General features: G+C 41.2%; 1 protein-coding gene across 1 annotated transcript in view; it reads right to left on the reverse strand.

The window, feature by feature from the left end:
* Positions 1 to 305: 305 nt before the first annotated feature.
* LTK (leukocyte receptor tyrosine kinase) overlaps positions 306 to 25678 on the reverse strand; it is a 95603-nt gene continuing 70230 nt past the window's right edge. Inside the window, exons 12-29 of the mRNA XM_027887871.1 lie at positions 23338 to 23515; positions 22677 to 22827; positions 20452 to 20583; positions 19762 to 19918; positions 18268 to 18450; positions 17638 to 17736; positions 16986 to 17138; positions 16112 to 16222; positions 15277 to 15463; positions 14441 to 14531; positions 12206 to 12270; positions 9534 to 9663; positions 8254 to 8351; positions 5986 to 6078; positions 5306 to 5407; positions 3614 to 3748; positions 3171 to 3261; positions 306 to 2302 (exon numbers count right to left, since the gene is read on the reverse strand). Of these exons, the coding sequence (XP_027743672.1) occupies positions 1529 to 2302; positions 3171 to 3261; positions 3614 to 3748; positions 5306 to 5407; positions 5986 to 6078; positions 8254 to 8351; positions 9534 to 9663; positions 12206 to 12270; positions 14441 to 14531; positions 15277 to 15463; positions 16112 to 16222; positions 16986 to 17138; positions 17638 to 17736; positions 18268 to 18450; positions 19762 to 19918; positions 20452 to 20583; positions 22677 to 22827; positions 23338 to 23515 (2930 nt within the window). The 3' untranslated portion in view covers positions 306 to 1528. The remainder of the gene's footprint in view (positions 2303 to 3170; positions 3262 to 3613; positions 3749 to 5305; positions 5408 to 5985; positions 6079 to 8253; positions 8352 to 9533; positions 9664 to 12205; positions 12271 to 14440; positions 14532 to 15276; positions 15464 to 16111; positions 16223 to 16985; positions 17139 to 17637; positions 17737 to 18267; positions 18451 to 19761; positions 19919 to 20451; positions 20584 to 22676; positions 22828 to 23337; positions 23516 to 25678) is intronic.

The raw sequence follows: 25678 nt of genomic DNA on the forward strand, positions 1-25678 counted from the left end.
AACTCTGTGTGGTCAAAGCAAACCCTCTCCTATTAGCCCATATCTTCAGACTCTACATGCAGCTGACCACTAAGCTTAAACCATGCACCAGAGACCCTCTTGCCTCAGAAAGAAACCAGAGTAGTCTACAACTGACATCTCACCACCCAACTTGATTACACACAAAGGTAATGTAATTTGCCACTGTAGGTTGGCATTGTGACATTAAGGAGTGGTACAAAGAAAGAATGCTTCCAAGACTGTTCAGACTTAATCCAAACTGTTTTGCCTTTTCTGTCTCCTTATTTTGCAGGCTTTAACCAGTAAACATCAGTTTAGATCCTAAGCAACCAAAGAAAGCCTTAGAAACGAGCTGTCTTCAAAACAAACAACTACCTTTACCAGCAAGTCTGCAAGGCAAGGAAAAATTATGACCTGCTCAGCTGTGTGAAGCCAAGTCATGGTTTTAGCTTTCTCAAATGGTCGAGCTACTCTGCCTTCCAGTATGAAGAGCACCCCAAGTAGTGTTTGCATTAAGTTTCCTTCACTCTGTCCTTCCTTTGCATGACTTTCTTTCTACCTCAGAGACATAGGTATTACAACCAAGAACTCCAGTACACCAAATGCTGGACAGTCACCTAAGAACCTCAGCTTAATGCTTACCAACACAGCACAGGGAATTAATCCTGAATATCAAAGTTCTTACAAAAATTAAGGTCATCTCAAGTAAAGTCCATTAGAAGATAAAGACAGTCCATTTCTCATCACGCCATGCAGCTCTCCCTTTCTTGAAAAACCACCTGCCCCTTCAATGGCAGGAGCTGTGAGGAGAGCTACACTGTGAGGCAAGCAGCACATTTCCTCCACTATTCAAAGAGATACTATCAGCTCCACCCACTACTGCTTTATTAATGGTAAATTTGTTTTCCTCTTCATTGCTTGTTTTCAAAGCACATGCTCAGAGGAGTCTGATTATTTTTTTTTCCATCTTTCCTACTGTTTCCTACTGCTTCCAATTTGAGCAATAGCTTTCACAAGGTCTACTAATAAAACAGATGAAAATGTGGTTGCTATATTTTTTTACTTCCCATATACTACATGAGAATTAGTAATTCGTCAGGACTGTAAAAAGGTCTCAGGAATGTAGCAGCCTTTGCAATTTGGTTGCTGCTGGCACAGCACACGTTTTTGGATTCTTCAGTCAGAAAGAAAAACAACCTGTGTTGGTCATTATTTCCATCCAAATGCTGCAGCTGGATGGTAGGTCCATTTCTTTTCACCTGAGCATATTAAGGAGTCCATTCCTTAGGTATTCAGAGAAGTAATGCCATTGTTCTCCACCTCTAAGCTGGAACACATTTGAAGGACAGAGATAGAAATGCAACTGTCTTTAACTATCTGGGGATCCAGCAGGTAGATGGAGGAAGCAGAACATTGCTGAGGTTGAAACTTCACCCATCTGAAGGAGTTAAAATGGAGGAAGTAAGTGAAATAGGAAGCAGTCCTTCCAGACATACACACTCCCTGATCTTGGGATGAACCATTTCTACTATACTGGAGTAACACTCAGGTCATCTGACAAAGACAGACCAGAGTCCCTCTCTCTTGATGTTTTCTCTGTTTTATAAAAAGAGTTTTCATCCCTGTGCAGACTGGAGCTTCTTAGCACAGCTGTTCTGACCTCAGCTAAGGCTAATGGCTGGTGCTCAGCACTGTAGCACAGGTCATCATAAGCATAATTTGCTTTGCCACAGGGGAAAGTCTGGAGTTTCACCAGTTCTATCCCACTGATATCCAGGTGAGGGCAGTTGCTTCGACTTGGAGATGCTGGAGATGCTCGAGAGCTAGGAGAACTGCAATTCCCATCAAAGCCTGAATCTTCCCGCTCTGGATTTGCTTTGAACTTGGAGCTGGGGCTGAAGTGACAGATATTCTCTAGCACCCATGATCCATAGGTTGGGTTCCAAAGATTTTTTGTTTTGTTTTTAAGTCTGTGGGCTGTTGGGTTGGTGAGGTCCAACTTCTGGTTTGAGGTCTGCTGGAACCATGACCCGCTGTTGAAATCACTGAGACATGGCAGGCTGGGTCCTCGGGCAGTCCGGTTGCTCAGGTTCTCCACCAGTAGCTCTTGTGGGCATTGTACAAGTCTGTGCCCAGCATGGTGAGATTCCATTGTTTTAGGTGTTGTCTGAGGTGTGAGAGAAGGGCTTACCAGCAGCGGCACTATCCCACTGGAAATGTTTGGGCGGATGACCATACTCCCTTCATCCTCTGGTGTGGGGCTACACTCCATGGGCAGCTCAGTGTTGATCACATCAGGGTCCTTAAAAGCAGAGACAAGAATCAGTTACACCTCCAGGGTGATTGTCACATCTACACTTTAAAAGAAATAGCTATGAGACCGAAAAAGGTTTTGGCAGAGACTGCCATCAGATTTAGGCAGTATTCCTGCACAATGTACAAGGTGCTGTGTTCCACCTGGATATCACATGCTGTTGAGAGCTGCAAAAATGCCATCTTGTCTACATGCCTCATTTGAGCAGAGGCTGTGCTTTATTGAAATCTGTGTTTAATCTGCAGGTCACTAGTATAAAATTTCTCCTTTGGGAAGTTGGATCCAGATCTGTAGCATTAAAGTGCTACTAACTGGTGAACTCAGCAAGCCATTTCACTCCCCCTCTCCACTCCATAACCATTCAGCTGTGGCTTTCAAGCAACATCATAGAATCAGCAGAGTTGGAAAGGACCTCTGAGATCGTTAAGTCCAACCCTTGATCCACGACCACCACAGTTATTAGACTATGGCACTCAATGCAACACCCAGTCTCGTCTTAAAAACCTCCAGGGACGGAGAATCCACCACTTCCCTGGGCAGCCCATTCCAATGCCGGATCACCTCTCTCTGTAAAGAATTTCTTTCTAATATCTAACCTAAACCTCCCTTGGTAGAGCTTAAAGCCATGCCCTCTTGTCTTGCTGATATCTGCCTGGGAGAAGAGACCAACCCCCACCTGGCTACAACCTCCTTCCAGGTAGCTGTAGAGAGTGATGAGGTCTCCCCTGAGCCTTCTCTTCTCCAGGCTAAAAAAACCCCAGCTCCCTCAGCCTCTCCTCATAGAGCTTGTGTTCAGTGTCTTTGGATAGCTGGTATTCCATGGATTATCATCCTCATAGATACCAAAGAGCAATACCTGTGTGCAATATTTGATTCTTTCCAGAATGGTAGAGAAGTTTGGCCGATACTCTGGGCTGTGCTGCCAGCACTGTGTCATGATCCGGTACCTTTAGGTAAGTAACGAAAAAAAAGAAAAAAGTATTGATCAAGAAGGATAATTATGAAAAAAGTGTTTCAGTATGAAGTGATCACAGGTGCAAGGAACAACACTTGGTACGTGGGCAAAAGGAGTAGAACAAAAGTGGATATGTCATCCCTGGATCCTGTCTCATTAGGGAACTACTACTTAGAGGAAATCCTATAGTGGTCTTAGCTGTATATAAGAGGCAATAGCTCAAGAGGCATTTAGTAATACCCACCTGATACTGAGGGCAATCACCATTGCCTGACTAGAGGTGTCTTTGTCTGCATGTTTGACACCTGCTTTACCTTGGCCTGTAAGAGTAAGGAAATACTTACACTGGTCCTGGACAGTTTTTTGGTGGATCCATTCTTCCTCCACTGGTGACAAATTCCAGCACTTCCTGATTGGTTTTGCAAGGGTAGGGCATGTAGCCTAGAGAGAAAATCTCCCAAAGCAGCACACCAAAGGACCTGTGTCAGAAACCAGCCAACAATACCAATTAGGTTTCACTGGTGCTCCACAAACCTAGTGTGAAGCCGTGTAGGTAACACCACAGCAACAAACTTTCAAAGGTGCAGTCCAACCACAGTAATGTACAATTAGTGTGATTATGAGTCAACTTTTACATGAAAAAAACGCAATCAACCAAAACCTTTGCCCAAGATCCAAGAGTGTGAGGATATAGAACTCCAGGCTTTCCTTTGTTTGAGGTCCCTCTTTAGAGGCACCAGCTCAAGCTGCTATTTTGTTTTTGCACCATAACTAAGTTGTTTTAAGGATCCACACATCTGAGACTCTGCTATGGGAAACCTAGGGCTGAGCTGGTGAGGAAACCTGTGTGAGTGTGGTGAGTGTAGCTGCCGAGGGGCCTCTATGGAGCGAGTGGTGCAAGTGTGACTGCCAGCGTGGCTCCTGGATGATCAGACAGGGAAATTTCCTTGACATTTGAATCAGTGTTTGGGAACAAGATGCTCAAGAACAAAATCAAGTAAGAGACATCCAATGAAACTGGAAGGCAGCAGCATTTTTTTTTTTTTTGTTCTGATTAGGTTGTTCTGCTTTTTTACAACCATGGATTAAATAGGCAGTGCCACTGGAAATTGTGTATGACCAGACACAGGGAAGTCAAGAGGATTCTGCCAGAACTTCAGCAGGGGCAGAATTTTAGGAGTCACTATTTGCTGCAAAGGTCAAAATAATTTCCAGTACATGCATGTACTTATAATAGCCTATTACAGGAACTGTGGCACTTTCCTTCAAAATACTTAGTACTGGCTGCTCACAGTTAGGAGCTGATAAGCAGTCCTGTGTCTTCCGGCATCACTAACTTCAGGAAACTGGGTCAGTGTGGCATTTAAGGGAATGTCCCAGTACAGTATATTGAAGAATCTACTGTACAGAGAAAGAGGCACTCTCAACAACTGGAAAGCTGCCATTATCCAGCAATGTGCATGACTGTACTACTGTTGAGGGGGTGCTTATTTTAAAGAAAACTCAAGTTACACGAGAAATCAAGATATAAATATTTTTTTCCTCAGCAACCAACAAGGATTTCTGATTAAATCTGCTGTCATTCTATATGCAGTACAAAACAATATACAAAAGAGTAATCCTGAGTGGTACAGAGTGTCACTTAAGAGGTATTTAAGCAGGCCTTGTCACTGAAGGAAACTGAGTGGCAAATACTGAGGGCTGAGGAAAATGGCTGATGGTATTTCTCTGGATTTTTAACTGAGATTTCTAGAGAATCTAATCTGCTTTCACTTCTCACTTCTTGATTAGCTTCATATACTACATTTATGCATGGGAAGCTTTTATTACCTTCTTTTACATTAGACTTCTTAATTCTTTTTAATTCTTTAGCCATGCTTCTACTGAATGCAGTAGAAGGGAGGACTTCTCATATTTTTTCTAGGACATTCTGACATTTCTTAAGGTTCCTGTTGAGCAGACAATTTTTTTCTTGAGCAGTACCTTTCTTGATGCTGATCAGTGAGTAGCAGAAGTGATTAAAAGACATTTATTACCAGGTATCAGTCTTGGAGGTGAAAATACCCTCTAGAAAAGCTTCTGGTGGCATCCACTTTACAGGAAGCATAGCTCTTCCTCCCTTGCGGTAGTAACTTGCTCTGGAAAATATAAAATGAACAGAGAATGTCACACAGCTTGAAAGGGCTTTCATATATAAAAGATCTCATCACCGCAGTAACAGCAGCTGGGGATTGCATACAGCAATGGAGGCCAAGTGAGAAAGAGGAAAAGTCATCAACACAAATAGTGCGTTGAGGTGGTATTTTATGTCCTCTTTGCAACTGAGATGGAAACTGAGGATGTTTACATACACAGCTGAAGACAGCAAACTTGGCAGGGTGTTGATGCAGCAAGTCTTCTTGACATAATAAACTGAGAATTATGGGTTTTGTGGGGCATTTTAATTTAAGATTATTTATGATCAATTAGCTAATAAATTTGTCTATGCTTGGTTTAGTGTCCACATGTGTTTGCATTTTCCTGGGGCCACAGTTGAAGTGGATCAGCTTGTAAGCATGGATGTGTTAATTTACAGTCTGTTAACACTGGTTAGTTAACTGGTCATCAAAGTCAGACATATGGATGGTTCCACTGATTTACCATGAGACAGTTCAGATTGGTCAAAATGATACAAATTATGGAGTTACTCACAGGACTCAAATTGCCTTCCACTTACCTGTAAATATCCCTGGCCATCCCGAAGTCACCAATTTTGGCTATTCGTCCTGCCCCAGTACAGGTCAAAAGGCAATTCCTTGCAGCTATATCTCTTAAAAATAATTAAAATAAATAAATAAATAAATAAATAAATAAATAAATAAATAAATAAAATCTAATTCTAAACTCTTAAGTAGCTAAAGGAATAAAGAAAGAATATTAGACCCTGTCCTGCAAGTCTCAGTTGAGTCATCTTTACACAAATGAGAAGAGCCTTGTTAAAAAAAGAAATAATTCCAGCTATATTATAATTTTCATTAACCACAATTCTTGAACTGCATTTGCGTTGTATTTTCTACCCAGTGTTTTCCAAACACTCCTTACTCCCATGTTTTTTCATTAAGGCAGCAAAGAACATGAGTGTTAGAAGAGGGAAGATATTCCCATGGAATCAAGCAAAACTCCATATGGGAGCTCCTATTTGATGGGTGCAGGTTTAGCTTGTGAGAAATGGCAGTGATGCCTTCCTGGCCAAGGTTGAAGGATTTGTGTTCATTTTAAATATGCATTCTGAAAAGAAACTCATTAAAAATCATAGCACTGTGGGGGTCCTGTTGACTGCCAAGAAAAATGAGCTCCTTGAACAACTCACATGTTTCTTCCCATTGCCAGCCTTGAAAAATCCTTCAGGATTTGGAAGTCAGGCTCAATTTTCTCTTCCATTATCAGCTGTGACTCCTAGATGACAATACCTGCCCTTAGTGACCTCTCTGCAACCCCACTACATTACTTTTTGCCCCTAGGATACTTGACATCTATAGTGATAACCTTCACTTCCCAACCCACTCTAAGTAATACTGACACCACTAAAAATAGTAATACAGAAAGTGAATGAAATTCCTTCTATACTGATTGTTGGCAAAACCAAATTAATCCATTCCCAGGTTGCTTATTTTAGAGATCTAACAGTTCAAAAACTGACCCAAAGGGTTTTTTTTTAAATGCTGTTAAATGATATTACTATACTAAAGGATATTTTTTAAGATGCTGTTAAAAGAATATTACTATTACTGTAAGGATTTTAAACAAATAATACCATAGCGATTAACTCCAAAGTTCCCAGTTAAAATACTGATGCTCCCTTGTAATTTTTAAGAGATCCAAGAGTCAGAACTTCTTGCACATTCTTACTGCTCTTTTGTAGTGACAGAAAATTCTAACACTTTTTCACAGGAACTTCTTTCTTGTTCCGATTTAAAGTAGTCTGAAAACCATTTCATGTGATCTAATCATGAAGCCATAACATATTACCATCCCTCAGCCTCACGGCTTTTTGCTCTGATTGCTGCTTGCCACTTGTTTCCCTAAGTTTCTCCAGTCTCTCTACCCACTCTAGCCTATTTCTGTCACTTTGTTGTGTGCAATGTCATGCATATGTACACGTGTTCATGTGTGTGGGTGAATCAGATCTCTAGACTGCATGTCAGTTTAGTTAGAGCCTGCGTGACCCTCTTTGTGCAGGTCTCTCCTCTGCTTTACACGTAAGGGCTGAACTCAGCATGCAGTTCATAGTAAGGAATTCAGTTTTATGCTGTACCTGGGAACACTATGAGCTGAAACAGTTCATAGTAGGAAGCAAAGGAGTCCAGTGTCCAGTTGGGAGTTAAGGATATCTACAATAACTTTTAGCTCTTCTATAATATTTTACTCTTTTTTGGAACCTGCCTTATGAACAGGTTTTTGCTCGACAAAAGAGAGGGGAAAAAAGTGTGGACAAACAAATATGGGCTTCCCAAGACCACACAGCAGGTCAGCCACCGAGCTGGGAATGAAGTCTGAGCTGTAGTTTTGTGCCCTATTATCTCTGTTTTACACTTCCCTAATCATTGCCTCGATTATGATGGGCTGTTCTGTCCTGGTGGTATAGGGAAAGCATTTAAGTCAAGATAGGGAGATCGAACAGCCAAAACAGAGTGACACTACCATCTAGTGGACTACAGGGCTCATCTCAAATATCTTTACATTTCAGGCACCTGAAAATCAACACTTAAAACTGCTCACTTTGAACAGAAGATTCCTTTCTCCTCAGCAATGCAAAGAATGGTGTAGAACCTAACTCCTGACAGAAACCAGTGAGACCCTCCTGGACATCTAGGCACAAGCCTGTATTGGAAGGGGAAATATCTGTCTCTCCCCTGGAGATTAGTCCTGTCTAATCCACTGCAAATTAAATCTGTATAAGCCTCATGCAACTTGAGATACATCAAAAGGGACCGTTTCTCCTCACCTGTGGATGAAATGATTCTCTTCTAGATATTTACAGCCGCAGGCAATATCCCTAGCTATGTTCAGCAGGTCCTGCATTGTTAGCGTGGATGGCTGATTCTGGAAAAAGACACATAGAAAATAGTGAGGGCAGAATAGTGGAGCAGAAGAATATAGTTCACCCAGGGGATAAACACAGAGGGGCACAAGAAGGGGAAGGGAGAATCATGCATTCAGCATGGTGGAAGGGTTAAATGAGTCGAGCAAAGAGGAACATAAGCAGATCAAAGCAGAGAGTTAGAAAATTAGTAAACTCTTAATTAAGAACTCTTAGTTAAGAAAATTTCCCCTCTCTTGAGCACAGTACATGAGCACAATACATGAGTAAGCTGGTGAGAGATATATGGCCTGGCCCGAATAGCCTAGTAAAGGGTAAATCAAAAGATGAACAGATTTAAAAGGTGAGATGGAAGAGAAAAAAATCCATCCACTTGTAAATAGTGAGTCAATAAACTATCAACAGAAATTAGCATGTGAACTCAAAGAGAGAGCAAAGATGCTCGAGTGCACATCTCTGTACCAACAGTCAGCATTCATCAACATATCTGTTCTTGTAGAACAGCGATTTCCCTCAGGAGCAATATGCAAAAAAGGCACGCTTTACCACAGGACTCCAGGACTGGTACCAATCCTTCACCATCTGCACTTCCCTAACTAGGAATAATAAACAAATGTTTCTCCAGGAGCCCTGCTTATTTTCACCCCGTCATTTATTTATCCATAGGGAAATTTTCTGTGTTTTTCTAGGAATTTCTTTATTGCTCTCAGGAAGGGTGGGGAGAAATTTTTACACAGATCATCAGAAATCAGAGTTATATCAAATAAATTAAGATCAGCTCTTCAACTAGTACAAATATGTGCATCTCCATAGGGTGCTCATATACACCTGCTGTGAATTCCCATTATTACGTATGAGTGCTATAACTTCAGCTCCTCATGTATAATCACAGTGCATAGAAAACAGGCAGACAGTGAAGAAAGAAAGCCTCTTAGTTTGTAGTCCAGTTGACAGAGAACTCTGGAATGGCAGGATAGGATTTTACTCTTTCCTCCTCAGTTACTTTCATTTTGTCCCGTTGACACCTTCTTACTTTAAGCAAACTGAAATAGGTGTCCAGAAATCTGCAGGAGCTGGGACACACACACAGCCTGGCTTGGCTTCAGTGTTTTTATCCAGTTCATAAAACTATAAAACCAGTCATACTAAAGTGAACCACAAACCTAATAGGGAAGTTATCTCACCATCCTGGGTCGATTCTGCCGAAGAAAGCTCTTCATATCTCCTCCAGCCATGAGCTCAAGCAGAATGAAGCGAGGCAGCGTCTGTAGGCTGACACCAATGCATTGCACGATGTTCTGATGATTGAACTTACTGAAAGCCAATAGCACAGCAACATGGAAGAGAAAGACAGCATTAGTACCTGGCCATCACCCATCACACTCTCACTGTGCCTTGATCAACCTGTATAGAAGCAAATCCTGATGCGGTACAAGTTGCCAAGCAAACTTCAGCCATATCAAAACACCTCCCTGGTTATGACCAGGGCTATGCCTGCTTTTGCCCACAGAAAGCCTTCAGCAGAAGGTATGAAAAGGTAAAAGCAAAGCAGAGCCTTCTGTCTATGAAAACAGAGTTTAATGGACACACTGACTAAAAGAGGAGAGTGACATCAGAGGGATAGGAAAGTTAAGCATGAAAATTTTACTGGTATTTGTGAAACAAAGTCCTGACTGATAGGGATTTTAATTCAGCGTTGGTTATTTTAAATATAGTGCCATCTAGTTTGCTGGACTCCGTTCTCTATTTAGTCTACCAAACAAGGACTCAGCTCATACCTGTTGAAGCAGCTGTTTATGTGATGGCTTTCTTCTTTTTACAAAAGAAAGCTGAGGTTGTCAAGAAGCTCAGTAAGATTCAGTCATTAGACAGAAACATCTTCCCTTAGATAGTGATTACCTGGATAATACAGGAACTAAAAATAGTAGCACACGACTCTTTCTCTTCTCCAGCTTCCTTTCTAAGTGAATCAAGGCACTGTCTAATTGATTAAAATTGCTCTTTAAAAAAACATACATCAGTGTTACCTCCTGTTCAGCTGCCAAAGTTCTTGCAGACTGTAAGAAGGGGTGCTATGTCATGAGATTCATGCTTTAATGGCAGAAACCCAGCATCTAGGTATGAGCTGGGCGGGACAATGACAACAAGAACTTCATATTGCACAAATTCAAAATGCATGGATTCTGATCACTTACAATGAACCCTGACTCTACTACTATTTTAAAGCCACCCTTGACTATACTGTTGTTTTAAGTTATGTATTTGTGTTAACAAAGTAAATTCCAAGATTGGAATATTTTAAGTACAGGTGGTAGTAGGAATTGCTGTCTATTATCTTTTCCAGGCAGGTTTTATAGATCTTACAGTTCACTGTCAGAGGGTCATGTAGATGGGACCTTATAAAGGTTCTGTCAAGCTTGCAAAGGCATCAAAAGCCAGAACACATCTAAGAAGAGTGGCTGCACTGAGACAAGGACTTTGTTCCACCCATGAAAGCTACACAGACAAAGCCGTATTCACTACCGTATCCCTGCAGAGGTTTCAGAATGTATCACTCAGCTATTTTCGTGGAAAGAAAGGGTAAAAGCACAGGACCTTCGCTGCAAAAAGTGCTTTATTATGGCAAACAGCTCTGCAGATAGGAAAAGCAAAAAGGCTGCACATACACTTAGCTACTGACTGAAAGCCATAATGGGAAAAGCTTTTCACAGTTTCTCCTTCAGCTGCCAAATCTGCTCCTATAAAAACTATTAACTTCTATTTGCAAGAGATAATATAGCTTAAGCCCTAGCACCTAAGGCTAGGTAGCACACAGCACACAGCCTGTGTTGCACCATTCTGGTGCTGTTCTTGCAGAGGCTGAACACCTCAGTGACTGCACAGGTGACTCTTTATCTTTCCTATTGCTTTCCATTTCATCATTGAAAATTTGCTTAGCAAGGGCTTTAAGATATGAATTATACTTAATAAGAGGGTAATAGGATTCTTTGAAAAGAGAAACATTTCAAATGCAGAACATATTTGTAAAATACGTTGTGCCATCTTACTCCTCTGAACAAGACCAACCAGCAGAAATTTTGTTAAATTGTTGTAATGTTTTTTGAGTGGGATAGAGTTACTTTTCTTCACAGTAGCTCATATGGTGCTATATTTTGCATTTGTGGTCAAAACAGTGTTGATAACACATTGATATTTTAACTACTGCTGAGCAGTACTTACACAGCATTAAGGTTCTTCACATACACATCTCCCTCCCCCTCAGTGAAAAGATTGGAGGGGAACGAGAAGTTTTGAGGGGACACAACCATGACAGCTGGCCCCAAATGACCAAAGGGATATCCCATACCATATGGCATCATGCTCAACAATGACAGCTGGGGAAAGAAGGAGGAAGAAGGGGAAGGATCATTCGGAGTTTGGCATTTTTCTTCCCAAGTAGCTTTTACACATGATGGAGGCCCATTTTCCTGAGGATGCCTGAACACCTGCCCGCCCGTGGGAAGTACTGAATGACTTTAACACTGGCTTGCACACACAGATTTTGCTTTACATATGAAACTGTTATTAGCTCAACAATGAGCTTTTTTTTGCCTTCTTATTCTGTTCTCCATCCCACTGCTGTGTTGTCTGCTGGCATTAAACCACAAGAGATGGGCAACAAAAGAACCTGAGTTATCTTGTTTCAGATAAACAAGCAGCTGAAACCAGTAACTTATATGCCACTAAAATGCCATCTGGTGAAAAGTAAGACTGGATTTCATTTCTGAACAAAGCAAGTGGATAAATGATTCTATGATGACCTGCATTACTCTTTTTTCCCCCTGCCCACCACCAGCAGAAAAACCTTAAACTATACCTGATAATCAATGCTTCCATCAGGAAATCCATCTCGTCCTGCTCAGAGCAGACTTCTGGCAGGGTCTGTTAAGAGGTAAAGACAGTGAGGGGTGAAGGCCATCCCACCAAAGAATTGACCACCAAAAAAAAAAAAAAAAAGGGAGAGAGAGAAAAGAAAAGAACAAGCATGTAGTGTGAATCACTTCTGCAACCTACAAGGAGGGGCTCATCTTTTCACTGTTGGGTTTATTGCAGTGCATTTGACCAATTTGGTAGTTAAAGTCAGAATAGGAAACTAGTGACTTACTTCAAGATTTTTTTTGTGTGAATTTAGCTCTAGGCACACTTCTGGAGTAAAAATAGCTTCAGGTACACATCAAGAAAGACATTAGGTGGGGAATTACAGACCTAGAAAGCTCTTTTAAATTACAGGTGTTAATTTATTCTCCCTTTTCTTTATGTCCATATTGCAGCACATGCTTGCATGTCATGACACATACAGGCACTTGATTTAAGTATTTGTGTCATGTAGCCTTATAGCTTTCTCTTCTGCCAGCAGATTTGGACAGCATCTTCTGCTGACACAGACGAACAGAGTGCACAGGCAGCAGTAGAAGCAGTACATGCCACTGTGCCCACTGTTTTAACATTAGGGGGTGGTTTGGCCACAGCTGCAGGTAGCGCCCACAGCCACACTGCACACAGAGAAGTGGGATGCTCAGCATAGTGTGTCTGGCATGGGAACAGCTCTTGTCATCAGTAGTGTGGGCTACAGGAGGCAGGGCTGCATTTTGCTATCTGAAATAAGTGACTGATTCACACAGAACAGTGCAGATCATCTATTAAATTGGTGGAAGACCCATAAACAATATGTGGATAACAAGTGGCCATTGCTGCCAAGACTTTCCAAGCTGTTGACTACTTCTTCTGTTTGCCACCGTGCTCTGGTGTTTCCTCCAGTCTGGACAGTGAAACTGAATTGGGCAGTTCCAACTGCTTGCTACTGTCCTGGGTTTTCATCCACTTTGATGGATGAAAGTACAGTGGCACAGGGAAGTTCATAACAAAATGCCATAATGCATGATCCTTTCACTTTTATTTTTTTTTAAGAGGGTTTTGAAAGACAGGATGAATAACAGTAGAACCTCTTATTAATGAAGGCTACATTCTTGAGCTGAACTCATAGAAGTAGATTTGGTTCTCTGAGTCACAAGCTTATAAAATAACAAAAGCAGGCATTGAGCATCCTTAACTTCAGGGCTGAGTAACTGACAGATCCTGAGGTAATCTCAGTAATTTCACAGAAAACCAGCCTGTTATCTCTTGTCACTAATAACATGGAAATCACCCTAATATCACAATATATATTCACAACTGTATATTTAACACTGTGCAATAACAAGGGACTACCAGAAGTTTCACATAGAGTAGAAAAACACTACCCTCAGTGTAAAGGAAACTAACTGAGAAAACTCATAAATTTTTAAATATGATAACATCATGTGAAAAACTTAGGAGAAAGCACTCAAACCCACTGAAATGCAGAAGGAATAATATAAAGGCATTATGGTAAATGTTTACTGCTTGCTGTCACATAAATTATTCATACTAATATTTTCCAGTGCTTTCTTTACTTTGTACAAAATTTAGAAATCCCATTCTAATCCTCGATGTCCCAAAATGTCTATTTGTTACTACTATTTTTATTCCCTTTAAGTCTCTTTTTTTCTTGGTTACTCACTTGGTTACTCATAAATCATTGTGGCAGAAAAGTCATCGTGGTATATTCTCTGCTGGGATGAACTGATAGTTCTGAGTTCATATATTGAGAAATATTTAATAATGCTAATAGATAATTAATTGTTTTAACTAATCATAACATGCAGTTTCCAGGTGACTAATTCACACAACTTCCAAGACTGATTCTATCTCTACTGAGCAACGGGAATGGAGCTTAAGAAACAGATTGCCCCTTTTAGATTCTCTTCCTGCTTAGACCACACCTTACAGCCATTAGGCATGCAGCAAAAAGACAGATGCTTTACTTTCTAGCTGATGCTAGTGCCGTACAACTTAAATATCAAAGCTGTCACATAAATTATGTGACGGATGCGGCAAAGCGTGTAACTCTGCATTACACATCTGTGTATGCTGTTCAGCGTGTGATGAACGTGAATCTCCAAGTGGAACAGTAAAAAGATAATATGGCTTTTATGGGTCATTATTGCTATATAAAAAATTTGTGGGTACTGACCTTGATAGCAACTTGAAGAGGGTTGGGATCTCCTGCAATGCCTACCACGGTTCCCTCATAAACCTCACCAAATGCACCATGTCCTAGTGCCCTGCAAAAAAAGAAGAGAGAAAATAGATATATACCCTTGGGTCCAGTGTTGGCCAAGCTCTTCTCTTCATCTAGTCCAAGACTAGGAATAGAATCTGCTGTAAGACATGAAATCAACAACAGAGTTTTGTTTTCCTCTCAAAGATTCTGAAGATAAATTATCAGTATTTTCTCTCAGTGTCACTAAAACAGTGCAGTTGGATCCTTGATGGTTCTGAACAAATAAAGCAGCCTCCTCAGTCCTAGGCCCTATCACCAAGCATGGCAATAACAAAACAAGAGGAAAAGGGAGAACAACAGAATGAGATGGCTGCAGATTGATATCTTCAGGAGAGGGTGTAAGACAGCACATAAGAGTGATCAAGTTTTCCATTACAAAGTTTATAACTTCGATCAACATCATCTGGATGATATGGAGTCAAAGGGCAACCTAGCGTGTATTTCCTTGTGACAGAAGATTTCCTTGTGGTAGGAAAATGTTAAAAAAGAAACACTGCTATAGATTTGGAAGGGAGTTACTGCCTGGAGGTAAGTGCAGTCCAGGGCAACATATAAAAACACAAAGGTAAAATACTGTATGCCGTGCGTGGAAACACTGAACAGGAGACTCATGATTTTATACTTCTGCTTGAGAACTTCATGGAATCAAAATATCGTAGAGAACATAAGAAGTATCAGATCTGTTGTATTTTGTCTGACTTGGACTAGGTACTTTGCAGTCAGACAGGTGGCCCTTGTTTTCTTACCGAAGCAGAGAAATATTCTTCCGTGGGATCTCCTTCAGCTCGCTTAGAGTGGCAGCCTTCCCTGCGAAGCAGTAGTTGGGGTTGTAATCAGTCATGATGGCAGATGTACGGATTTTGCTCAGTTTGTATTCTGGGCTCTGCAGTCGTGCCCTGGCTCCTTCCAGCTGCTGCTTCTTAAGGTGATAAACTGCAGGTAAGGAGACAAATGAAAATGCACAAACAAGGTCAATCCCTGGACAGAAAAGATAATGCTGGCCCCACAGAACAGAAAGAAACAAACCCCATAATTATAAATGCTCAAGAAGCATCTTTAGCTTGCCAGCATCACTCTCTTCTTCATGCCCTGTAGTGATTTAATACCGTATATGGGAACAGTCATTCCTTCAGGTACCGGGGAGCAACTTAGTTTTCCTATGCTTCTTTGGCTGAGGAAAGAGTGTTCTGTAAGAAGTCTTGCTGACATTGAGTCCCAAAAATCAAACCATCTCCCTGAATGAATTATATGTTTAATTGCAGATTGTGACTTCATCCTGTATAGTACTGCCTGCTAAAGAAATAGCTACTAAAATAGCTACTAAGAAGCTTTTTTTTTTTTTTTTTTCCTGTGGCAAACACCAGGGAAGAGCAGTCCTTACCCTTTGGAACTATGCTTTTGTGTAACTGCAGGGGGTGCTGTTTTCTATCACTTCTTTTTCCCTGTCCCTCTGATCCACTTGGGACATGACAACATTTTGGCTCCAAATATTAAAAGCAGTGGCATGTGGTTAAGTAGTTTCCTTTTGCCTAATTTAACTGGGAAAAGCAAGTCAACGGATGATAAGAAAGTGTTTCTTACTGATAGACAGGCTGCCACAAGTGAGGATCATTCCAAGCACCACAATCACAGACACCACAGCTAGGAGGAGTGGGAGAGACATGTGTCCCTCTGGGATAGGACCCTGAGGCACTGGAAAAAATAATAAAAAAAAGTGCATTAATCAGAAACCAACCAGAGCTACTGTAACACATCTCTCTGAAGGTTGCTTGCATTTCAGAAAACAATAGAGAGGTCATGGCTAGACTATACTATAAAAATTAAAGCAAATCTCTCTACAACGCTGGGGGTTGAAAAAAAAAAAAAGCCTAAACAGTTTAAAAACCATTGTGAAGATAGAAAACTAACTGATAAAACACATTCTTCAGTTTTCTATAAATGGATAACATCACTGTTGACAAGTTGAAACTCTCTACAGTCTTGATGCTTTGGAACTCCAAGAGACTGTGTCAGGAAATAACAGCGACTTCAGGAAATAAAAGTTAGTACAAGGCATCAGCTGACAGACACAGTGGGGAAACTGCTGTGGAAGGAGGTAATTTGTGGCTTAAATAACTCAGCAGTAGGTGGTATGTTATCCTGGACAGGTATTTACACTTAAATAGCTGATACACTGAGCCCATTTAGGAAATTTACACCCTGTCTCTTTACAGGTATTTTACATTCTACTTAATCCAAACATAAATGTTGGAGATGGTGACAGAGATCCAGTTCAGCATGTAAGGAAAGGTCATCAGGAATTTTCAGTCATATCTTTGACTGACAGTTCTCACAACACCATGCCTACTGGAGCCACTAGCTCTAACTTTGGGAACTGAACATCCAAAAAGCCAGAAGGAGAGGTGATATAAAGAATACAGATGTTATCCAGTGAAGCTAATATTTCACAACTTACCAGTGCAGGTGACATTGTCATTGGCCAGCACAGCCCCCATCTCACACTGGCAGACTGGAAGGTTGGTGTCAGGGTCCCGCTTACAGTTGTCTGAGTGGCAGTGGCTGCAATTAAGATAGATCTGAATCTCCACCTCACCGTGACTCTCCATGGCTGAACAAGGAATAAGACACAACAGGTAAGTTTAGTTCAGTTTTTCCTCTCTTGTTCCAGTTAGGTAAAAAAAAACCAACAAAACAAAACCCAGCAGGTACCTAAAACTTCTCTCCTTCTCTGCAGGAGATCTGATAGTCCAACACAGTGTGGACATGTCAGAAGTCTGACTGGGGCCAGTAGGGAAGAAGATACAGGATTCCTTAGGCAAACAGAGAGGCCTTGAAGTTAATTGACCTGGAAAAGTCGGGGACTGAGGATGTGCGGTTGAATCTGATGACTAGGTCTCTCCTGATTTAGAGACTGGGGGAAAAAGTGTCCCAGAGCACTATGGAAATATTTGAAGAAATAATCACAGCTAAAGATCTGACCTGCAGAATGAAATAAGTTTTACTGAAATTAATAAAAAGCAAAGACAGGAGAAGAAGGAGCAGGAAAGAGGAAATAGGAAGAAGGGAAAAGGAGGAAAGAAATAAGAGGAATAAGAAGTATATTGTACCTGCCAAAGGGTGCAAGAAGATCTCTCCAATAGGATTCACAAAAGAGATGCCATCCTGCCCACCAGCTGTGATATCATCATTATCAGAGGCATGCCCTCCTGGGGAGAGAAGAGTATGGCTAGCTGATCAGTGCTGCATTCTGCAAAAAATGTGATGCCTCTGAAGTGTTGCATTCTTTCCTGGCACTTATCACCTGGGTTCACTCTGCAGTCTTCCAGTGGTATTAGTGTGTATAATACCACTGATGGATAAACACTCACTTGACCCAGCCAGTATGAAGGCTAGTGAAGTGACTTTATTTAATATAGGTTTCTCAGTTCAGCAAGGTAAAAATGTATTTGTCTAGAACAGAAAAAAGAAATGGAATATGGATAACGTGGGAGTGGATGAAGGGGTGATTCATCACTCCTTCCAAATACTAAATCACATAGGAACACTTCTATAACCTTGATTTCCCCAGTTATAGGGAGATAGTGGAGAGTAGGGCGGGTTTCATACTGTTCAGCTTGAAGTATCTGTGAGTCACCTTCTACCACAGTGTCCCTCTGCACTGAGTGCTAGCCCTTAACTGCAGGTGCTCTGAAGGGTATAAAATTAGATATCATGACTGATTCCTCCAGCAGACCTACCTCTGTACCCTCCACCTCCTCCTCCAGAAGTACAGGCTCCTCCTCCCCCACCAAAACCACCAGAGGTGGCCCACTGGAGCTTGTCTAGTGCCTGGGGACAAGCTTGACCTCCCTCTCCACCTTCCAGAAGGGACTTCCCAGCCTGAGGAAGAAGACTCTCATCTTGCCAGCCACCACCTCCACCTTCAGAGAGTAAGAAAATAAAACAAGAATAGGTAAGGGAAAGACAAGCAGAGGAACTCTGTAGAAAGACAGAGTGTAAACAGAATGTAGACACTTAAGGTGTATTTTCTTCTCAAGGTAACATTTTCTTTAAGTTTAAGAAATATACACACAAGCTCCTTGCTGCAATAACCAAGTGGAAATCTAAAGCACAACCTGTGGTAAGTGCTGCATAAGCCAACACCTTAGCACCAATTTCTAGCTGCATTTAAGAAATAAGGAGCCCATCACTCCCCTTCAGGATAACTGGTTAGGGCTTTCAGCCATGTGAGGTGCTGAGTTCCCCAGGGAAATAAAAATATACTGGATTTCTTCATCTCATTCTAGTGGCCCCTCTGTGAGGTTATTGCAGCAGGAGATGAACAACCACTGGATTTATCTTAGGTATGGATTCTAGGCACACCCAACAGAAGATTATAAATAAGCTTCCATTTCTGGTATAATTCCCATAACATAACTTTTGTCTTTAGGGTATCCTGGTTTCAGCCACGACAGGATTTATTTTTGCAATAGCCAGTAGGACCCAAAAGTTATTCTATACCACCTCATATCGTTGCCGCGGGGGATCGGGGGGGAGGAGGGAGTTTCAGGGTGAGGGAGAGTAAGTCAAGTAAGCATGGTGGAGGGAGCAGTGAGGTAACGCCAGTTCTGAGCTGGAAGGAGCAGTCAGGTGAAACTGGTTCTGAGCAATCGCATGTGAATAATTTGTCTATCTTGTACACTTTGTTATTAATATTGTTGTTGTTACTGCTCCATTTCTTATCTCACTGCTATTTCCAGTAATTTGTTCTTATCTCAAACCCTGATTTTCACCTTTTGTGCCTCCAGTTCTCGATATCTCACTGCAGGGAGCAAGTGGTATGTGGTTTCAAGAGTCTCAGTGAGAGCACTAAATTGGGAATTATCATTCCTAAACCACGAGATAGGGTTTCGGGGGAGTATCAGGGAAAAAGTCTTCTCTTCAAAGGCCATTGTTACAGTGTGAAGGAATGGCCTTCATCCCTCAAACATCATTTTCACTGGGTCAGTTCACAGAAGAAAGGAGTCCTCGTATGGAATAGCCTCTACTGGAGTACTCATCACCTTTCTTATGAATTCTCTTTTATCTGGTGACACACTATATAAAAAAACATCCTTACAGACTACTCAGTATATTTATAACGACTACTGCCATAGAAAAATTCCAAAAGAGAAGCCCTTCCCTTCATGCCCACAGGACAATGTGTGTATTTAGCTACCTAATTCAGACCTTGTGTGGTTTTAGCATCTCACCTGATGCACCAGTCCTTCCACTGACTCCAGGTACTGCAGTGCTGTTCTCAAATTGCTCCAGGGGTACATCATCCAGGGAGCTGTCTTGAGCCTTCAGGTAGGCTTTTCCTCCTCCTCCTGCTGCGATGAGCAAAGGTTCGAAAATCCCATCCTTCTGCTGGAAAACCCCCCATCAAACATCAGAAAAACTTCACATCCCTTGGATAGGTGAACTCACATAAACTCATCAATGAGCATGAAAGAATCCCAAAGTGGACCAAGGCCAGGGCAATGCTACTGATTATTTCACAGAATCATTACAAAAATGTTTTACATCATGTTTCTGTGCACAAAAGTAATTGTTTAACTGAACACCAAGATTTTAGGATTCATTTGTTTTAGGACTGCTGTCTGTATTAAAGTGGGATCCTGGTGTAATTCCCAGATCTGAGCTGTTAAGAACTGAAAAACCAGTTCAACTAGCTTAGTGACACTGACAAATATGATCAAGGATATGAGAAGAGATAAATAATTAAAAAGACAAAACCCAAGGAGAGACAGAAGGTGAGGGGAGGGATAGAGACAGGAAAGGAAGACTCTTTTTTCGTCACCTTTTTTTAAAGAAGTGGTTATCACATGACATGACTGAAAGTGAGAGCTAGTTGCTCTGCTGGACACTACTCAGGCAGGATGTGAAGAAGAAATACTTACTCTAAAGATGTAGGTTGCTCCTCCTCCACCCCCACCTCCCCCAGCCCATTCCCTCAGATCCTTTTTCTTTCTGTAATCTTCTTCAATGAGAGATGACTCCCCTAGGCAGATCTTCTGGGTTTCAGGATTGCTCTGAAAGGAGATGAGAGATGTACTCAAATATCAGTGAAGTCCAACTCATGAGCATTGTGTGTATATTTCAGTATAATAACATATCAGACATATATAAACCAGTATGTAGATTATCTTAGTGGAAAGTGAATTCTTCTGCAAGGACCAACAGCTAAGGGATAGGTCTGTCTGTTACCTTGATTTTTAAACTCACATTATACATGCAAGTGAAAATATAGTAATGGTGATAACTCATTATTGATACCACATAATTCATATTTCACTTATTTAGAACTTCTTATAACAAAAAACATTAAAATGTTTTTCATTATGGATTAATTCTCAGAACTTTCTTACTGCTGTATTTTTTAGGTATTTCTCAAGGTTATAAATATATAAAGCACACAGAGGTGACTGCACATAGTTAAGAATGACCTACTGACATATCTTGGAAGAATAACTTGGAGACCCAGTTTACTATTCCTGCATGGCACCAGTTTTTCTTCCTGTGCTCTCTCCTTCACATGGAATCACAGAATGGTTGAATGAGTAAGGTTGGAAGGGACCACTGGAGGTCATGTAGTGCAACCTCCTTGCTCAAGCAGACTTCCTCAGAACAAATAATTCAGACCACTTTTGAACATCTCCAGAGAAAAAGACTCCACAACCTCCCTGGAAAACCTATTACAGTGCTCAGTCACCCTCACAAAAAAGAAGCTCTTCATCATATTCATCATTCCAGTTTCTGCCAATTGCATCTCATCCCAAGATTGAGACTTGAGATTCACTGAAAATTAACAGAGGGAGAGCTCTTTCTCAATTCTGGTAGTGGTGGTTCACGGCCTCTCTTAGTGGAGTGATTCAAATAAGAGAATGAAAGATGACAAGTTAGATGAAGAACAGGGAAAAGCAACTGGGGTAAATCTGAGAGAGAATCAAGGTTTAGAGCTGCAGAACTTCTTCAGAGAAAGGAAAACAAACATTAGTTACCCAATGTACAGATTCATTAGGATTTCCAAAGTCAAAGAAAGTTAGGCTTTGGAAATGGGAAAAATAAACTGAAACTGTTTCCAGTAGAGCCTGCCAAAGGGAGATAGTTAGTGCTGGGTTATACTTTGCAATTTGGAGAACAAGTCATGAAATGCAAGGAATTAATTGACAACTTTTCAGATTATGACCAAAGACTAGAGACTGCACTGAAAAGGGAACTGCAGATATACAAATGCATGTTTTATTTAGATAGATACAATTCTTGTACTATATGAAGTGAAGAAAAGCTGGGCTTAGAATCTGTTGCAGCATCTACGTAAAGCATCATATGCTCTGGGCAAGGTAAACAGTAATTTTTAAAACCTACAAGAATAGTTTATGCATCCCAAAACACCTCAGTCTGTGGGGAAAGGAGAAAGCAGTTTTGTTCCTGGGCAGGGGTTAACTGATCACATTTCTAGAAAAAGGCAATATCAAAGAACTCCTGGTAAAAAGAGGCATTTTTGTGCCTATGTGATAAAAGGATTTTCAAATCATTTGGTCTCACATTAGAAGACGCATATATAAGTATTCATGTCCAGTTCTCGCAAGTGTTTTTTTGTCGTTACAAATACCTAACCCAGGGGGCAATGTAGTTAGTGGAAAGATTCTCACTGGTTTTGATAGGCTTTGAATTCAGACCTTAGTTTCTAAGCCTAGGGAGTATTTAACACAGTGCAGGCACAACACTGCTGGATGCTTCCACAAACGATAATAAATTATCTGAAATCCTGGCAGACAGAAAGAAACCTAGGCTGTGGAAAAACAAGAGGGGGAGCACACCACTTTCACCTACTAGCTTCCTGCTTAAAATAAGCACAAGAAAGCTGATGAGGAACTTATTTCAAAGACCAGGAGCTTAAAGCAAAGTTCCTGTGGGCTTCGTGTTTGTTTGTGCATTTTGGGATTGTTTTTCTTTTCAGAGTTCTTTATATTTTTGAGATTCTTGCTTTATTGGTTCTCTCCAGTCCCTTGACTCGATTTCATTGCTGGATTCTGGAATTTCTGTCTTTTATCACCAAACCCCCATCCACCCACTGAATCATATCTGCAAGGTCTCTGCCCACACGTTTGGTGGCTCTCACCCCAGGGCAGGCATCCTCCCCCTGCTGCCCCACTAAGATGTACAGCAGTTCATCTTTCTCCAGGTGAAAGGTGGCTGAGATGAAAACTCCGTGGGACCTCTTATTGTGGTTTTTGGCTCCCTTGCCTCCAGCTGCTCCGTAGGCAGAAATCCTGCAAGAAAAAGTAAGTAGTTAAAGAAACAACTCTCACACTTCTCATCCCCAAAGTAACTCCATCTGCAAGGTCTCCCCAGCCTTCATTTCCAAACAGGCATTGCTCGAGAGCAGGTTCCCCTCCTGTAGCAGTTCATGGCTAGTCTTTACCTCAGATCCAGGTAGACCCAGACTAACTCTACACTTGAGTACTGGAAGCAGAGACTTCAGGAGCAAATAGCATGAGCTGGTGTAGCCCAATCTAAGAGTCAAAGACTTCAGGACTAAAATGATGGCAGCACTTCTACTTGGCTGCATGCCCATTCTCACTCCTGTTCTGACCTCTTCTAAGTCACCACTCCACCCTTCTGTGCTTCACAGTAGCTCAGAACACAGATCCTTATAGCTACCACTCCTATTTCTTTGTCCCCACTCAGTACAGATACTCCCACACTTATGGTCGCTGAAACTCCACATAAACAAAAAGTAGTTAAATGTGGCTGCCTCTCCAGAACACACGGATATTCACCTGTATCGGTTTGTGGCTGGCACTCTCCAGACTTGTACTCCCCGGAGCCTGCCCTCCTTCTCCACAGTCACTGTCACACTGCTGTTCTTATAGGCACTGTCGCACTGAGCTTGAGTTGGCCCAAGAGGGCCACTGGCACCACATGTTGAGAACCACCAGAAAACAACAGTTGTGTCTCCTGTGACCAAAACAGCAAGAGTTAGGTCAAGTGTGAGTTTCCCCATATTTCTCAGATACACAATCATAGAATTGTTTATGTTGGAAAAGACTTCTAAGATCATTGAGTCCAGCTCTTAACCCAGCACTGCCAAGTTTACCACTAAAGCATGTCCCCAAGTTCCATATCTACACTACTTTTAAATACCTGCAGTAATGGAGGCCACCTGGGCACAGTGCTGGCTCATGCTCAGCCAGCTGTCAAACAACACCCCCAGGGCCTTTTCCATCAGGCAGCTTTCCAGCCACATGTGCGATAACTCACAGAACTACATAACCGAAGGACAAGTGCAATTAAAACAAACAACCGTTTCTTGTTGATATCTTTCCTTAATGATCCTTTGATAATAAAATTCACATTATTATTACTATTATTCACATAGAACATTAATCATTTCTATATAAAAAATAGATGATCAAAGGAAAGACCACGTTGAAGCAATATTTGCTATCTACAGGATTTTAAAACTCAATACATTTATTTGATCTATTTGATCACATTCTTACAATTGTTATTATTATTATTATCATGCAAAAAATGCTTAAACTTGCATTTACAATGTGAAGACTTGAAAGTTAGTGCATACTTAAATTGCTTTTATCTATTCAATTTAATGCAGCTCCCTCATAATGCAATCCACTAAAATATCACTCTTAATTATAAGATTATAGAGTACTTATATTATCCTCACTTTGTTCTAGTCATAGGACAACTACTGCTCTGGGTATAGTCACTGTTTGCTTTTTCTTCATCTCACCTTATTTCCTGCACAATATTTAATAAATCATGAACTGGAGATAAACCCCATCATTTTTTTTTTTATTATTTTTTGGGGGGAGAGGTGAGGGGGAGGTGAAAAGGGGAGAGGGACAGGACTTCTGTGAAGGGGTTTATCCAAGTGTCTCGCAGACATAATCAAATTTCTCTTCTCAGTGCCAGTATGAAATAAGAAAATATTAGGCTTTCCAGATGAGAACTAAAGCATGTACACAGAAATAAGGGTGGAAAACATCTGCCATTATGACTAATGACCATCTATGCAGCATGGTGAAAGTTTTAAGTGACTTGTCTCAGGCTCGCACAAGAAGCCCATGGCAGCAGCAACAGCCTCTTCTTATTTTCAGTAGGGGCCCTTCTCCAAGCAATTTTTTTCCTGGTTCTCATTAAACATTGTTCTTTTGTTTCTACAAGAGTGCAGCAGATAACTATCTCCTCCATTTCCCGACCCCTGTCCAAGACCCAAACATGTCCACCTTGTCCAGTAAATGGGGCCTAAGAATAAAAATTTCAATAACATATCCAAAAATTGTGTGATGCAGCACATGCACCAAAGCCAGAGTCAAAAGTAGAGCTGTCAGAGAGCTGAATGATTAAAATAGAGGTAAAAATCACAAACCATTAAAAGAAAAATTCAAATCTTGTTTAAAAGAAAAGACAAACAAAACCATCCCCAACAGATGTCTTCCTGTGAACATGCGGATGGATCACTGTGGTACAAATGTCAGCTACATTACAGAAATCTCTGTCCCTTGAGCTAAAGGGAACTGACAGCAGTACAGATTGTCACATTCCAGGTGGACATAGCCTTCAGGAGCCAGTACAGTCATACACGGGTACTTGCCAGCTGCAAAACAGCCTCAAGGACAACCTCTCCCCCTCAGCCCTTCCTTTGGATCACTCTTCTCACCCAGACAGTTGTTATCTGTCCTCCAGAGTGGTAATCTCTACTATTATCAGTAAACTAGTCCCCAGTCCCACATTCTCCTAGTTTTTCATCCACTTTTTCTATTCAGTGAGTTTCCTGATCCTTACTTATTTCCCCTCCCTGGATTTTCATCTTTACACTGCTATTCTGTACTCATTTGGTTCAGCTTCACTGCTCTCCAAATCCAAGTAAATCTCTTCCAAGCTTTCTGTGCCAGTCTACACCTTTTATTCCTGAGCTGCCTTTCGTACACTCTAAATTTGAGTCATGAACTTCTGCTTTTATTTTAAGAGATACTTCTTTTCTTTAAAGAGGACCTGCTATTTAAAGACTGGTGTGTTGGGCTCCAGTAAACTGCTTCCCCATAGTGAAACAGAGTCTACCTGACATGGTCTCCACATCTTTGCCATGGATAGAAT

The sequence above is a fragment of the Empidonax traillii genome, unplaced genomic scaffold, assembly GCF_003031625.1.
Source record: "Empidonax traillii isolate 1590-97213 ecotype Southwest subspecies unplaced genomic scaffold, ASM303162v1 scaffold11:size2795301, whole genome shotgun sequence".
Classification (NCBI taxonomy): Eukaryota; Metazoa; Chordata; class Aves; order Passeriformes; family Tyrannidae; genus Empidonax; species Empidonax traillii.